Here is a 14,398-nt window from a genome sequence, read left to right on the forward strand (position 1 = left end):
TCCGATCTAAGGCAACGCAGCGCCGGCAGATGCCACCGCTGTTCCTCTCAACCCCCGTTCCCCCTGGCGTCAAATTGCACTGTCTAGGTGGCATCGGTAGCACCAGCAACCACCATCAGCAGCAGGAAATTGAAAACTGCGGAGATCAGAGAGCACGAGGCCCCCGCTTGGCACTGCACAGGGAGGGGAAGCTGGAACGGAGCAGCACGTAGCAATACTTTACCGTTTCTCCCGGGGCCTTCTAGACGCGAAGCCGGGAAGCCGCCAAGCTCAGTGACGACGGCCACGAGCCCAGCCGGTGCGACGCATCGCGAAAAACGACCGGACCGCCCGCTCGCCGCTCGCGACAGAAGAAACAACCCAGGCAGGCGAGTCAAAGACCGTCCAAATCCCAGCCACACAGCCGATCGCCTCCTCGAGCGCGCACGTATAAACAGCCGGGCCGCGGGCGTCTCCCCTTCCGCTCCCGTCACTGGCGACGCGCGCGCAGGCCTACCCGCAGCAGTAGTCGTAGTAGGCTACCAGCAGCAGCAGCAGGGAGAGCACGCTAGCGCCGCCGCCTACCATACCGCGCTCGGCGTCTGCGAGTGCCACCAGAAAAAGGGCAGGGCGAAGCCAATTCGGCCTCGCTTTTCCGCCCGCTTGATTTGCCTCCTCCACCAGCCGGCGGCAGGCCGGGAGCAACCCGAAAAGTCAGAGGCGAATTGGCCCACGGCCGGGCCGCCCGCAGCAGCCAGCAGCAGAGCCGAGGTGAGGTGAGCGGAGGCCATCAGGGGGGCCGCTCGCGCCGCGCGTCGTCATGGCCCAGCATATATACGCCACCACTAGCGGGTGCGCCCGCCCCGCGACCTCGCTGCTCCTCCCCGCGCCGGCCCTCCTCCTCCCCCTCCTCCCCTCGCCGTCGCGCCGCCGGAGCAGCCCCATGGGTGCGACCGGCCACCTGGCGGTGTCCGCCGCCGCCAAGACGCGGAACGGCGGCAGGCCGTGCGCGGCCGTGCTGGGCGAGCCGCTGCCGGCGCTCGACGACGCCGGCCTCCTCGTCCACCCCAGCGCCGACTTCGCCGCCCGCGCCCTCGTCTCCTCCGCGCAGCAGGTGATCATCGATCGATTTGTCATTTTGTCCCCATCCGCGTACGGAATGGGTGGCGCGCGTTCGACTGCGTGCGCGTTCGCGCCGCGCGGGGTGTGCGTGCGTGTGTGCGGCTGGTCGTGATCCGAGCCCGCCTGCGTGTGGTCAGATAACGCTGACAGGGACTAGAAAACAAGGTGCATATGGCTGGGCTCTCTGGGACCTTGCTAACCTGTGTGCGCGTGTTGTTTTCCGTTCTTATTTGTGGCCTCGCAGTTCGTAGGGTCCATGTACTGGATTGGGGAACTTTCGGTGTCTGTGAATTACTGCATTACTTTCGGGTGTGAATGTGGCGAGTAACTTGCATACTTTTACCATGAACTGTGAATCAGTACCGGGAGATGTACCAGAGGTCGATCGACGACCCTGCCGGATTCTGGTCGGAGATTGCGGCGGAGTTCTACTGGAAGCAGAGGTGGAACCCTGATGAGGTTTGCTCCGAGAACCTCGATGTGACCAAGGGACCAATCAAGATCGAAGTAAGTAGTTGATTGGTTTCCATGATTGTCTCTTGCTGGTGCGGGAGGGTAAATGGATCTTGATGGTTGTTTGTTGCTTGGCACCGGCAGTGGTTCAAAGGGGGGAAGACCAACATATGCTACAACGCGGTGGACCGCAATGTGGAGTCTGGGAATGGGAACAAGGTTGCCATGTACTGGGAGGGGAACGAGCCCAGTCAGGACGCGAAGCTCACATACTCTGAGCTCTTGGACAAGGTTTGCCAGGTAAACCTCCATTCTCTTCTCTACCAACACAAATGCATGCAGCGTGACAGGGATGTTTACAGAGGCCAGAGGGGCCTAATGTGTTCTGGCGTGCTTTGTGGTAGCTGGCGAATTACTTGAAAAGCGTCGGCGTTGGAAAGGGTGACGCCGTGGTGATCTACCTGCCGATGTTGATGGAGCTGCCCATCACAATGCTTGCATGTGCTCGCATCGGTGCTGTTCACTCGGTAATTGTTATCAACTGTTAATACTTGTTCTAAATGACCCTGTGTATGTTTGCCTATTATGATGCTGGGTCATGTTCAGGTTGTGTTTGCTGGCTTCTCTGCTGATGCACTAGCACAAAGAATTGTTGACTGCAAGCCTAAGGTTGTGATTACCTGCAATGCTGTGAAAAGGGGGCAGAAACTCATCCCTCTCAAAGATATAGTTGACACTTCTCTGGTTGAAAGTGCAAAGAATGGAGTTGATGTAGGTATGCACTAGAATCTGACTTTTATGAGAATGCATGTCAGGCCTGTTTACAAAACTGAGCGTCAATACAATTGCATCTCGTCTACTTTGTTCTTGTTCCACGTCTTGGGCCAATGAAATATCTCATGGAGTTAGATATTTTAAAGATTCACAGCCTTGGCTTCCTTATGTTTTTTGTGGGATTTTTAAATTCACAAAATATATGTAAATTTTTTCCTGGTACTACATTTTTACAAGATTGTATTATAAAATGAATAATCTAGAACTGAGGAATCAACATCTTGACCATAGTTCTTACTTCCTATTTCATCTTGCGTCCTTCTTTTAATATGCCTTGCTGCATTCTGTTGATGCCTTAAGAGAAAGTTCAAAGGACCAGTATATTCTTGATCACCTCACAGCATGAAGTTTGTTCAGTGCATATGTACTGAACTACTGATCTTGTTTGAAGAAATCTAATATGAAATTTTCTGGCGCTGATAAGGTATTTGCTTGACATATGAAAATCAGTCAGCACTGAATAAAGTAGACACACGATGGAAACCAGGAAGAGATGTTTGGTGGCAGGTATGTCCAAGACAAACAAGTTCAATTATATTCGATGTTACATCATATTTGCTAGGCGCGGAACATCTGTGGAATTGCAATGTGATCTATAAATTCTATTCCCAACCACTTCTGTTTCATGTTATATCAATAGAGCATTTTATTTTTATGCTTATACCACTGAAATGTGTTATTTGATTCGGAATACATGATGATGTCCCACAGGATGTTGTGCCCAATTTCCCAACTAAATGTGATGTAGAATGGGTTGATGCAGAGGATCCATTGTTTCTTCTGTACACAAGTGGCAGCACAGGAAAGCCAAAGGTAGTCTTGACTCTTAACCTCATAGATTGTTCGTCTACCCCTTTAGCCAAACTATTAACATACTATGAACCATACAGGGTGTGTTGCATACAACTGGGGGCTATATGGTCTACTCTGCTACAACATTTAAGCATGCATTTGACTACAAGCCAGAAGATGTATACTGGTAATATGTCTTTGTTGGGCCTTTGGGCAGAGCAAACATTTATCTGAAGTCATTGGGTCTCTAATAGCTGTCATTTTCTTACTATTGTTCCTCTGTTTCACTTAAATAAGGTGCACTGCGGACTGTGGTTGGATTACTGGACATAGTTATGTGACATATGGTCCTCTGTTGAATGGAGCCTCAGTTCTCGTTTTCGAAGGGGTAGGTGCAGAACTTTTTTTAGATGATGTTTTATTAACTGTGACTTGTTATTTGGGGCTTCTTTTGAATTGTTCTATGTCTAATTTGTCTTCCTGAACGCAACTTCTAGGCTCCAAATTACCCTGATCCCGGTCGGTGTTGGGACATCGTTGACAAATATGGAGTGACAATATTTTATACTGCACCAACACTTATACGCTCACTCATGCGTGATGGTACTGAGGTAACACAGCTGGCTGCTTAATTGATACTATTTGTATTCTCAATTAAATATGGTAGCTCTTCGTAATCATCCTAGAAGCATCCGGTGTTTTATTCAACCCTACTCTTTATGCTCCAGTTCCTAGATATGAGATCAAAAGAAAACTTCTTACTTTGTGTTACTTTTAAATTATCAACTTGTTCGCTAATGTCCATTGACTACTAGCAGTTTTCGATGGAGCTTGCATGCACTATTCACTATTAATAGTAGAAAATATATCTTCAGAGTTATATGGTTAAATTTTGATGGTCAATGTTTTCGTCTTGTTTAACCTTCTGAGTTTCCCTTCTATCTGTAGTATGTTGATCGGTACTCTCGCAAGTCCCTCCGAGTGCTTGGAAGTGTGGGTGAGCCAATCAACCCCACCGCATGGAGGTTTGTAATCACCGGTAACTCTTAAAATTACTATGTGCTGAAAAGGTCTTACATGCTCTGTTCTTCATTTCAGATGGTTCTATGATGTAGTTGGTGACTCACGATGCCCCATATCAGATACTTGGTGGCAGACTGAAACTGGTGGATTCATGGTAAGTGTGTCTTCATAATTTTTCAAGGGACTGCCATCTTACATATCAGATTGATGTGTAATTCTTCTGCTTTAGATCACTCCTTTACCTGGCGCTTGGCCTCAAAAACCAGGATCAGCAACATTTCCTTTCTTCGGTGTGCAGGTAGACGTCATAAACATGACTTTTATGAAATAGAAGTTCACGATTCCCTTATTTTCTAATAATTTTACCTTATTCACAGCCAGTCATTGTTGATGAGAAAGGGCGGGAATTGGAAGGAGAATGCAGTGGATATCTATGCATAAAGAAGTCATGGCCTGGGGCTTTCCGAACTCTCTATGGAGATCAAGACAGATATGAGACGACATACTTCAAACCATTCGCTGGATATTATTTCTCGGGTGATGGCTGCAGCAGGTAACGCATCATATGTTTGTTGACACAGTAAATGTGCATGTTTACACCCAAGGAGATGTTTGCATCTTAACAAATTGAATATGCATGTCAGGGATAAAGATGGCTACCACTGGCTGACTGGAAGAGTTGATGATGTTATCAATGTGAGGTAAACTGAGCTACTTATTTGATTCATTCTTTTGCTTGATTTTGATCCATTTGATGGTTTAGAGAAGTTGCCCGGATTTGAGTATTTTATCCTCCTTTGGATATTCTAGTGGACACCGGATTGGGACAGCCGAAGTTGAGTCTGCTCTGGTTTCACATCCAAAATGCGCCGAGGCCGCTGTTGTTGGCATTGACCATGAGGTGAAGTCCTAAACTTAACCTTTTTTCTCTTTAGTGCTCCATATCTTTGACTCCCCCTCTTTAATCAAATCTGGTCTTAAAAATAACTATATTTTGTAGGTTAAAGGGCAGGGAATATATGCTTTCGTGACATTGGTGGATGGTGTTCCCTACAGTGACGATCTAAGAAAAAGCCTCATTATGACAGTCCGCAGCCAGGTACACTTACTGGACGATGTCTGGTGGCAAATACTCTGATTACTAATTGCTATTTTCTTTTCTTGACAACCTACAATATGCCTTGAATATGTTTCACCTCCTTTTTGCGAGTGGGTAGGACATGATCGATTGGAAATTTTCTCCGCAGCATAATCTTTGTACCTTTTCATGTGCAGATTGGCGCATTCGCTGCACCTGACAAGATCCACTGGGCGCCGGGGCTCCCTAAGACGCGAAGCGGGAAGATCATGCGAAGGATTCTGCGGAAAATCGCATCCAGGCAGCTAGACGAGCTCGGTGACACGAGCACGCTTGCTGAACCTGGTGTTGTCGACCAGCTGATTGCGCTCAGCGACAGCTGATCTATGGGCTATATATGGGAGGCTGAAATGATCACTGCATGCGCTACACGTTGTGTAAAACTCAACCTGGGTGCGTTCAGCGCTCGACCCACGATTCTCTGGTTTCTTGAGTGATTTGGGGATGGCAACCAAAGAGGGATGACGTGGTGCGTCTGTAAATTGTTGGATCACAGTCACAGATAGCAGATAGTTTTGGTAAATAAGGAAATTAATGATACTAGTTGGCATTTTATGGGTGGGAGTCAGCCATGGGCACTAAAGTAGGACATGCACGTCTACCTTTGTTTGTACGCTGTTCAAAGCATGCGCCTCATTTTAACTTTTAGGAATATTGAAACTTTACCGATCCCTCTGAGAATTGAATTGCAGTGAAGTCTGTGAATTTCATTAATATTTTTTTTTTAGAACATGGATTGCATTAACCAACCTACCAAAATTTAGCAGTAAACAGAACCGGCCCATTTTACATTCCGTCAAGGGGGATAGTTGATCCAAATGGGCTAACCCAATTCAGCCGGGCCTATCTACCACCGCTGCAGGATCACTGGCTACTCCCTTATGGTGACAATCTCCACCGTGACTCGTAAGAATCTCTGTACTATTCTATTTTCTTTTATAAAAATCGTATTGTCATATACACAAGGCTCCTTTATCATATACAAGAGCTCACAGAGAGAGGCGCTCTGTGCAGCAACAATGATGCACTGGCCGTGTAGCAAAACTAGGCCTGAATGCACGTGCTTCTCTATCTCTGTCCGAGTAGATTCCTAAACAATATCTGTATCCGTGTATGGTCACCACCTCACGCCCCAATTCCGATGAACTTCAGCTGCAGCACAAGACCATCGAAGTCAAGCTCGTTAGATAGATGCCGACGAAATCAGGTTCAGAGTTCAGACTTCAGGCAGTTGTGTGTACTGAAACGTGGTCGAAGCGAAGGTACAGCAGACGGTCGGAACTTACAAGGTTGTTCTTGGGCTCCTTCCAGTAGAAGCCATGGATGAAGATGGGCAGGATGTTGCACGCGATGAGGACGTAGATCATCAGGGCGTGCATCCCCATCCACTCCATGGCGACGGTCGGCCGCCGGTAGCCGTACAAGTCGACCAGCGTGTAGATTCCAGCGAAGAGGAGGCCCGCCGCGCCGGCGGTGCCCAAGGTGTAGCTCAGGGTGTACAGTGGCTTGTTCATGTGCATTCCTGAGGAAGATCACGACGAGGCGGTCAATGCCGATGCTCAGGAACGGATAGTACAGGGCAGAGAGGTTAGTTGTCTCATGCATTGAGTGCTTACCAAAGAAGTCCATGGCGAAGGCTAGGATTAGCATACTGAAGGAAGGGATCAACCAGTTCATGATCCTATCCTTGTGTTTCTGCAAAGCCGATTCAGGAGAGAGAACGAAATTCAGAACTTATTGTACAAAGCCGGTAGTCAACTGGATGATATGCTGATCAAACTGATACCGCGAGCAAGTACTGTACCTGGAAATGTACAATGACGTGTCCGTACTGGAGCCCAATCAAGCATGTAACAATGGCCATCACGGAACTGGTGACAGCAGAAAGAAAGGACAGTCAGCTGCAGAACTTGAACTGCATTTTCCAATACCAAGATTTCAAGCAATGACGTTCACTGACCTGAGAAGGCCTTCAGGGTCAAAAGGAGCCTGGCACCAAGAGGGGGCGTCAGGAGGAAGGGGCCCATTTTGTGGCGAATTGATGCTGCATTGCTGCCACAACACAAAAGGAATAATCAGAAGACCGAATAAACAGGAGACAGAAATCTCCTAACGAAACGAGATAAAAAAAAAACGCTGTAAAACCTTTGATCGCGCGTAGACCGGTCGGCCATAGAGATGTTGGAAGCCCAAGATTTTGCGGTCGATCATGCCAACCACATTACAACCTGGGCTGGTGTCACCTCTTACTCCGCATTTCACCTGATAAAGATTTTGGAATTCGAAGGCCATCAGTTCCCAGTCTCAGTAATAATAGCACTGAAGAACTTTCAGTGAACACCTCGTAGCATAAGGAATGTTGAAGTGGCACTTACCAAGAAAGACTTCTCTGCGGATCCAGGCCCAGATGTCTGATACTCCCAATCAGGAACATAGGTACCATACAACAGGGTCATGTATGTGATTGCCACAATTGCGCCTACGAACCTGAATGAACAGCAGCATATTACAGTGTTAGAAACATAAGAATTCTTTTTTACAGTCCAAAATGGGAGTACTTTTGATCAAAACTCACAGTTGGTAGCGGTATCTCTTGAGCAAATCGAATCCATAATCTACATCTTCATCTCCTTTGAGCCAAATTTCACATAGGGCAGTCAATAGATAAGCTATTGCAATTCTCTGAAACCAAGAACACACGACATCAGTTACATACTTACCAAACAACAGTTACGTGGTTAATGGGCAAACATATAGCATATAACAAAACGAAGCATTTCATATACCTGCAGAATACCCATGAGCCGCATTTCTTGAAGGTCAATCCCAAAAGTTAGACTACGAACACCATGAAAGAATCCACCTGCATAGTGTAGCAGCAAAAAGGGAAAAAAAATCCAAACAGTAAGATTTCGTCACAAGTGTACCGCAGTTGAGTTGAACAAAAAAAAAAGTAGCAGCCCTAGTACCTTGTAAAACAAGACCAAGACAAAACAGCTTCAGCGCCCGGAGCACCGCCTTTTTCGTGGCGTCCAACTTGTCCGGCACTCTCTGTAAAATAAATTAAGGTGACGAGACCATTATCTTTCAGCGAGTCGTAGAGGTCACTGTTGGTAGTTTCAGAAACGAAAGGGAAACATGCTTTGCCATCTCGCTTTCTGCCGGCGTGTACTACCTTGTACGCAAGCGCCAGGGCGACTCCCACGATGAAGAGGAAGAAAGGCATGACGAAGTCGGCCACTGTTACGCCGTCCCACGGCGAGTGGTTCATCGCCGGGATGAACGCGCCGGCGTCATCCACGATGATCATCAGCTGCAACAGGAAAAGAAAACTTTTGGTTTACTTCTGTTTGAACTTAAATCAAGTGCCCTGTTTTTCAATGAAAATGACAGAGAACCAGTACAACAGCATTCATTACTGATAAGTACCGGTGGCTAAAGCAAGCATCTGCCAAATCTATGTAGAGATTAAAATATATTAAATCATTTGGTGAAACTCTAGGGCACATATTGTCACGGGAAAAAGATCAAAGCAGAATATGATTCGACTGAGAATGATTATTTTCCACTAGTAAATTCGTGGCTCTTGAAATACCACCATTTAAAAAAAAATTATACAATTATAAATATCTTTGGAAACAAATAAAGTAAGAATTATTCGACGGAAAGTGATAACAACTTCACGTCGCATATTCGATTGAAGAGGAAAAGAAAAGAAAACTTCACGTTGCATTTTGGGGCTGTGGCATCAGATTCCGGCCTCCAAATGCATTTCACCCTCGAAAGGCAAATATTCTAACCGGGGAAAAAGCGCGCGCGCGCGCTAGCCTAGCCATTACCGTCGGCAACACCATCAAGCACAAGCGCAGCGCCGTGGCAACGGCAACAGCATTGCGTGCGGTGCGAGTAGCTTGGCACCATCTGCCGCACGCTGTGTCGTGGCAAGCACGCACTAGCCATTGAGCTGATGACTTCATCTGTGCCGTCCACGCAACTCCACGTCCATTGCCAATACTGTCGCGAGCGAATAGGGGAAAAACACCTCCTCTAGCTGCCGTCCGAGCATGGCGAACAACTTAGCCGCGGCAGGTGGAGCGGTGAATCACCAAAGCTTCACAGCGACGGGGACCTAACCTCCCCATGGCCATGGGCAATCGACTGCTAGTACCCTGTCACCTTTCGCGAGGTGGCCAAGGAGTACTCTGTAATCAACCTCGCCTCACTGGCCAAGCCGTGCCGTGCGATGAACTAATGGGGTTTTTCTTTTGCCCCCACCCCCCCAAAAAAAATCATCAAAGATGATGCTCGGTATTTTGGGAGGAGAACGCGTACGGTCGTTGGAGCTGAGATAGGCTACGGCGATCACTGTCAGCAAGAGGTATGAGAACAGGCACGCGTGTGGTGCTGTGTGCAATGCGCATACCAACATGGCTGTCACTTTCGGTCCACTGGGCGCACACACACACACAGCCATGCCCCAGATTGAAGCCCGCCATGGACGTCGTCGTTGGGGCGTTGGCGTCTGCCGAACCGGGACCAGCTGCTGCCCCAGCTGATTTGCTCCATCCATGCCCGTCGCGCTGTTATCTGCTGCTCACAGCTCACTCGTTGCCCGTAGCATGGACTGGGGCAACTTGGTAGCGACCACACCTGGACCTAGTCCTGACGCGTTCAGGATCGCTTTGTCGAAAAAGTTCTCCTCCCTCACAGGATCGATCGTCCTTGACGCGACACCGAGAGGTTGCTCGACGGCCTTAACTTGCATCCGTGTGGAAGGCTTCAATTCAGGCTTATCATCAGTGGATCTTGACTCGATCCGCGCTCTTCCGGCAGGTCCTCTTTCTTTCAGGGTGTCGGAGACCACTTGAGCCTAGAGGACCTTTTCCGTGGCGGTAGGCGGCGGCGGCGTCGTCGTCGTCGTCGCTCGTAGAGCTAGAGCCGTGTGCTTTTCTGGCCTGACACCGACATGGCGACATTGCTTCCTCGCATAGCTGCTACTCCCCTACAGCCTTCCTTCCTCTCGGGGGTCACGCGTGAATTCGTGCGTGTGCTGAGGAAGATCGGCGAGGCAACGCTACAGCCGGCGCGGCCAAAGATGATCACGAGCGCGACGCGACCTTCGGGATCGGAGACGAGGGAGGGGAGAGCTCCGAGCTGGTACGGGTGGCAGGGCAGGGCAAACCGTATCGGGCCACACAATCTACGCGGCGGCAGGGACAGGATAGCTCTGTCTGTTGCCGGTGGGTGGGCCGTGCGGTGCCGCCGCGCCCGCGCCACACACCTGGCTGGCGCCGAGACCGCCATGGAGCAGCAAGATCCTATCTTTTCTCCCCCGCAATCTTTAACCCGCGAGGGAATATCGGCGACATGATCGTCCGGCTCCGATCATGTCATGTGTCGCACACATGAAGCTGCCGGCCGGACGATCGAGCACGGGAAGGCGGTTTCTCAAAGCCTGAACTTTTGGTCCGGGGCGAGAGACGATCAGACGAGAGAGGTCCCCTGTAGTTCACGCATCCCGGATTCCCGCGTCTCGTGTCGGCCCCCGTCGCGGGCCAAGCAAGGAAGCCTAAAGAAAACTGCCCGAGAACATGCGGAGCAGGCGCACCCGCCGTCCGCCCTGCCGGTGGTGCGACAGGTGGAACCGATCCCCCCAGCTACAAGCCCATCCCCGCCGCCGCCTGCGGCGTCGGTTCACGCGCCGGGAGTGGGCGTTCCCACTCCCCCCGGTTCGTCCCCGGTGACGCGGTGCGCCGACCCGTCCTCGATCGCAGGCAGCACGGAGCCTACTCCTCCTCCCCAACAGCAACACCCCAACCACTACGACAAGTTTGGCCAAAAGCTGGCGCCGCCCGCCCGCCCGGCTTCCTACAGGCTCCTCCTCTCGCGTTTGCGCCGCGCGCGTACGTACGCCGGGAGAGGGAAACCGGCATGCCCACCGCGCCCCGCTCCCGGCACATGCGAGGAAAAGAAAAGGCACGGCGTGTCCCATGGGGCTTGTCCGGACGTGGAGAGGCCACCCGCCGCTCGCTGCGCGCCGACGCGACGCGCGCCGCTGCGGGGCCACGCCCGCGCGCATATGCTTTTTGGCGGCCCCGCCGGGCCTGGGAATATTTGGCCCGGCGCCGCATGCGGCCGTGCAGGAGGAGGTCTGGGACTGGCCGCCGCTACCTAACATTCTGCACCAGCTGTTCTCCGACCGCCGCGCGGCGCCGGCCGGCCGGCCGGCGGATCTCGCCCAACGACCGGAGACTGTTCCCGACTGGTCAGGCAACAGGACGGAGCTCCCATTCCATACCAGGCAATCATAGGACGCGCTACATGCAGCGCGCCTGGTGTTCCCAGTTACCGCAATTGGGATGGCTCCTGAGAGCCCTCGCTGTCCTTTTCTGAGGAGGTTCGGTTGCTACTTCTCTGTAAAGGGATATCATATAGGATATTTTGTTGCTAAACTAATGTACGGCTGCTGGAATATTTTTAAATTCTAATTGCAAATCTAGCGACACAGTTTTCGTATCTCGGATGTCATTTGAGGCTTCAAGCATATCGGAAAGGTCAGATCCAGAAAGCCTGGTAGCATGGGCTCTGCTTCTGCGAGGGCATCAAGTAAGCAGAGCAGGGTCGCAAGGTGATGGATGGCACATTGCTTGCCGCATCTCGCACTAGTTTCTGTTCCCTGCTCCTAATTCTATACTCTATTTCTACCATTGCAGGCCTGCATAATGTGATCTGCATCTGAAGTGTACTGTACTACGTGATTCTCCCATTATTCTAGGTGTCAATTATAAGGGGTGCATGCGCTCATCTACTTATCTCGAGACCGCATGGACAGGTGAGCTAGAGTTGACAATTCCACCATTTTTCTATCCAGCTAACCCTTGGAAGCTAGGCAAGCAACAGAGACCCTAAGCCACTAAAAAAAAGAAGTCCAGCACTCTGACGCAAGAACTCTCGCAGTCTCGTCTCGTCCGGGCAGCTCGACGGCCCGAGTTCAACGTCTGAAGAAGTTCCGTACGCCGGGGGCCTTTCCTATAGCGAAAAAATGAGTGGGCCACGACCAACCAAGGCACCGACGGTTATCTAACCCCCCTTGGGGTCGGGCTGGACACGGGGGGCGATGCGACGGGAGCAGGCTGAGCACCCTTGCGAACCCGGCAAGCCGTGCCGGTGATTGTTAATAATCTTCGTCGCGTCTAAACAACCATATCCCCGCAGGCATCAGGATGGCGATCTAATCTTAAGCTTTTGCCTGCTGGCAATGGCTGCAGTGGCTATCATCAACGGAAAAAGAAGATAGATGTGAATAGTGGACTGTCAGAGAAACTCAGGGCACAGGCGTCGCTGTGCCGGTGTGCCCGAGGAAGAAGAAGAAGAGGGCAGAGCGGAGGTGGAGGAGCTACAGGGTCATGGCGGCAACCGTCGTGTCCATCGAGGCAGGCTGCAGGCCTCGCTGGCCGGTGATATTCCAGTGAAGCTAAAGCTTCTACGGATGGGTTGGTTTGAGCAGCTCTGGTTTCTTTTGATTATGCTCCGGTTTAAGTACGAACAAAAAGGGCAAAAAGAAAGGGAAGCTTAACTGCTACCGCCCGGTGCCGCCACCGCCACGCATCATGATTGCTCATGAACATGCGCGGTCGGCACCAAGAACGCATCGGAGGATCGATTAAACGGCAGAGAATTAAAACGAAAGGTTTGGCAGTCAGTAGCATATCAGGAAGAGAATTAGGAGATAGATAGCAGACGGAGGATGGGAGTGTTTTTGTTGTGTACGTACCAGCACGGTGATCCCTCGGAAGACGTCGAGCGAGACGAGCCGCTGCCGCGCCGGCGCCGGCGCCGGGGAGGTCCCCGCGGCGCGCTTCGCGGGCCCGCCGCCGCCGGCCTCCAGATCCACCGCGAGGGCGGGCGCGTCGTCGCTGCGGACGAGCTCGTAGCCCCCCATGGCGCCCGGCCGCCGTCCGCGGCGCGTCCCGGTCGGCGCCGCTCCCCCTGCATTGCCCACGGCGGCGCCCATCAGCGCGGAGGGATAAGCAAGCAACAAGCGCGTGACCGAGATGCGGCGCGGAGGGCACCCGCTCACCTGACACCGCACGCCTCGCCAACCACTTGCGCGCCCCGCCTCCGATCCTCCTCCCTGTCGGCTCGGCTAGCTAGCTAGCGCGCCCGCTCCCCCGCAACGATCCTCTCCCCTGCTGCCGCTGCTCTAGCTCGGGGGCCTCTCTGCAGTCTGCACCCGGCCGCGCCCCTGCGACGGCAAAGCCTGCAGCCTCGCTGGTCGGTGCGAGAGATTGGCGAGCGCGATGCTATATATATAAGTATATATATCACAAAGCGTCCGCCTCCGGGCTTGGCCAGTGGGCCCCTGCTCCGACTCGGCTTCCTCCTCTATCGGCCCTGCCGTGGCGCGCGGTGGCTCTGCAATCGCGCACACGGCACAAACACCCCCGTCCCGGCGCTCCGATCACGTGCCGACCTTGCGTTCCGGCCGATCGATCTCGCCCCGGCCGTCGGATCGGATGGCTTCTCCTGGGCCTGGGCCTTTTTCGTGGTGGATGCAGTTACGGTGGTTTGGTTAAAGGACACGACTCTTCAAGCTCAAGATGGGACCGAAACGGATAGAAAGACACGCTCTTTTTTTTTCACCCCGTTCAGTAAAAGAAAGGAAGAGAGGAGGGTTCGGTGTCGCGCCGAGGCCGGAGTCCTGTCGTGCTCCCATGGCGTGCGCCGGCGCCGTGTCAGTTGTGCTGGAAAGCAGCAGCAGCAGCAGCAGGATGATCTCAGGCTGCACTGCAAGCCTGCAACTGCTTGCTTTGGATCGAGAAGTTTTCGCTGCAAATTGCAGTTCGGTTAATGATGCGTTGTGATGGTGGGGCTCATCATCAGACGGCCACGAGGTCGCCAACGGCGCGGGTCGCGAGAGGCGATGATGTGGAGCTGTATATAGGAGGCCGTACCGGTGACAAATGGAATCCAGACGAGGTGCACGGTTCGGGATCCAATGTTCTGTCCATCATCACAGGCATACGGACCCACAGTAGCCAGTAGAGGAAGTCCACC

General features: G+C 51.8%; 2 protein-coding genes and 1 long non-coding RNA gene across 3 annotated transcripts; 2 read left to right on the forward strand and 1 right to left on the reverse strand.

Moving 5' to 3' along the window:
• The first annotated feature begins 397 nt into the window (after positions 1-397).
• LOC112899070 (acetyl-coenzyme A synthetase, chloroplastic/glyoxysomal-like) lies at positions 398-6,012 on the forward strand. The gene is made up of 18 exons (XM_025967397.1): positions 398-1,093; positions 1,462-1,608; positions 1,699-1,854; positions 1,959-2,081; positions 2,161-2,329; positions 2,813-2,895; positions 3,100-3,201; positions 3,279-3,367; positions 3,478-3,568; positions 3,678-3,791; positions 4,129-4,205; positions 4,279-4,357; positions 4,433-4,501; positions 4,581-4,756; positions 4,848-4,904; positions 5,014-5,104; positions 5,204-5,302; positions 5,479-6,012. Exons 1-18 carry the CDS (start codon positions 800-802, stop codon positions 5,662-5,664), a joined length of 2,202 nt encoding a protein of 733 aa, XP_025823182.1. The 5' UTR covers positions 398-799; the 3' UTR covers positions 5,665-6,012.
• Positions 6,013-6,241: 229 nt separating this feature from the next.
• Positions 6,242-13,631, reverse strand: LOC112899072 (heparan-alpha-glucosaminide N-acetyltransferase). Its single transcript, XM_025967398.1, has 13 exons — positions 13,422-13,631; positions 13,116-13,330; positions 8,517-8,654; positions 8,311-8,392; positions 8,128-8,204; positions 7,917-8,023; positions 7,717-7,828; positions 7,487-7,603; positions 7,302-7,393; positions 7,146-7,212; positions 6,958-7,036; positions 6,628-6,863; positions 6,242-6,493 (listed from the first exon to the last, which is right to left on the reverse strand). Exons 2-13 carry the CDS (start codon positions 13,281-13,283, stop codon positions 6,467-6,469), a joined length of 1,302 nt encoding a protein of 433 aa, XP_025823183.1. The 5' UTR covers positions 13,284-13,330; positions 13,422-13,631; the 3' UTR covers positions 6,242-6,466.
• LOC112899073 lies at positions 9,884-13,099 on the forward strand. Its single transcript, XR_003229976.1, has 3 exons — positions 9,884-11,969; positions 12,055-12,173; positions 12,299-13,099. It is a non-coding gene; the product is annotated as an uncharacterized LOC112899073 (long non-coding RNA).
• Positions 13,632-14,398: the final 767 nt, after the last annotated feature.

Source organism: Panicum hallii, chromosome 7 (assembly GCF_002211085.1).
Source record: "Panicum hallii strain FIL2 chromosome 7, PHallii_v3.1, whole genome shotgun sequence".
NCBI classification, from domain to species: domain Eukaryota; kingdom Viridiplantae; phylum Streptophyta; class Magnoliopsida; order Poales; family Poaceae; genus Panicum; species Panicum hallii.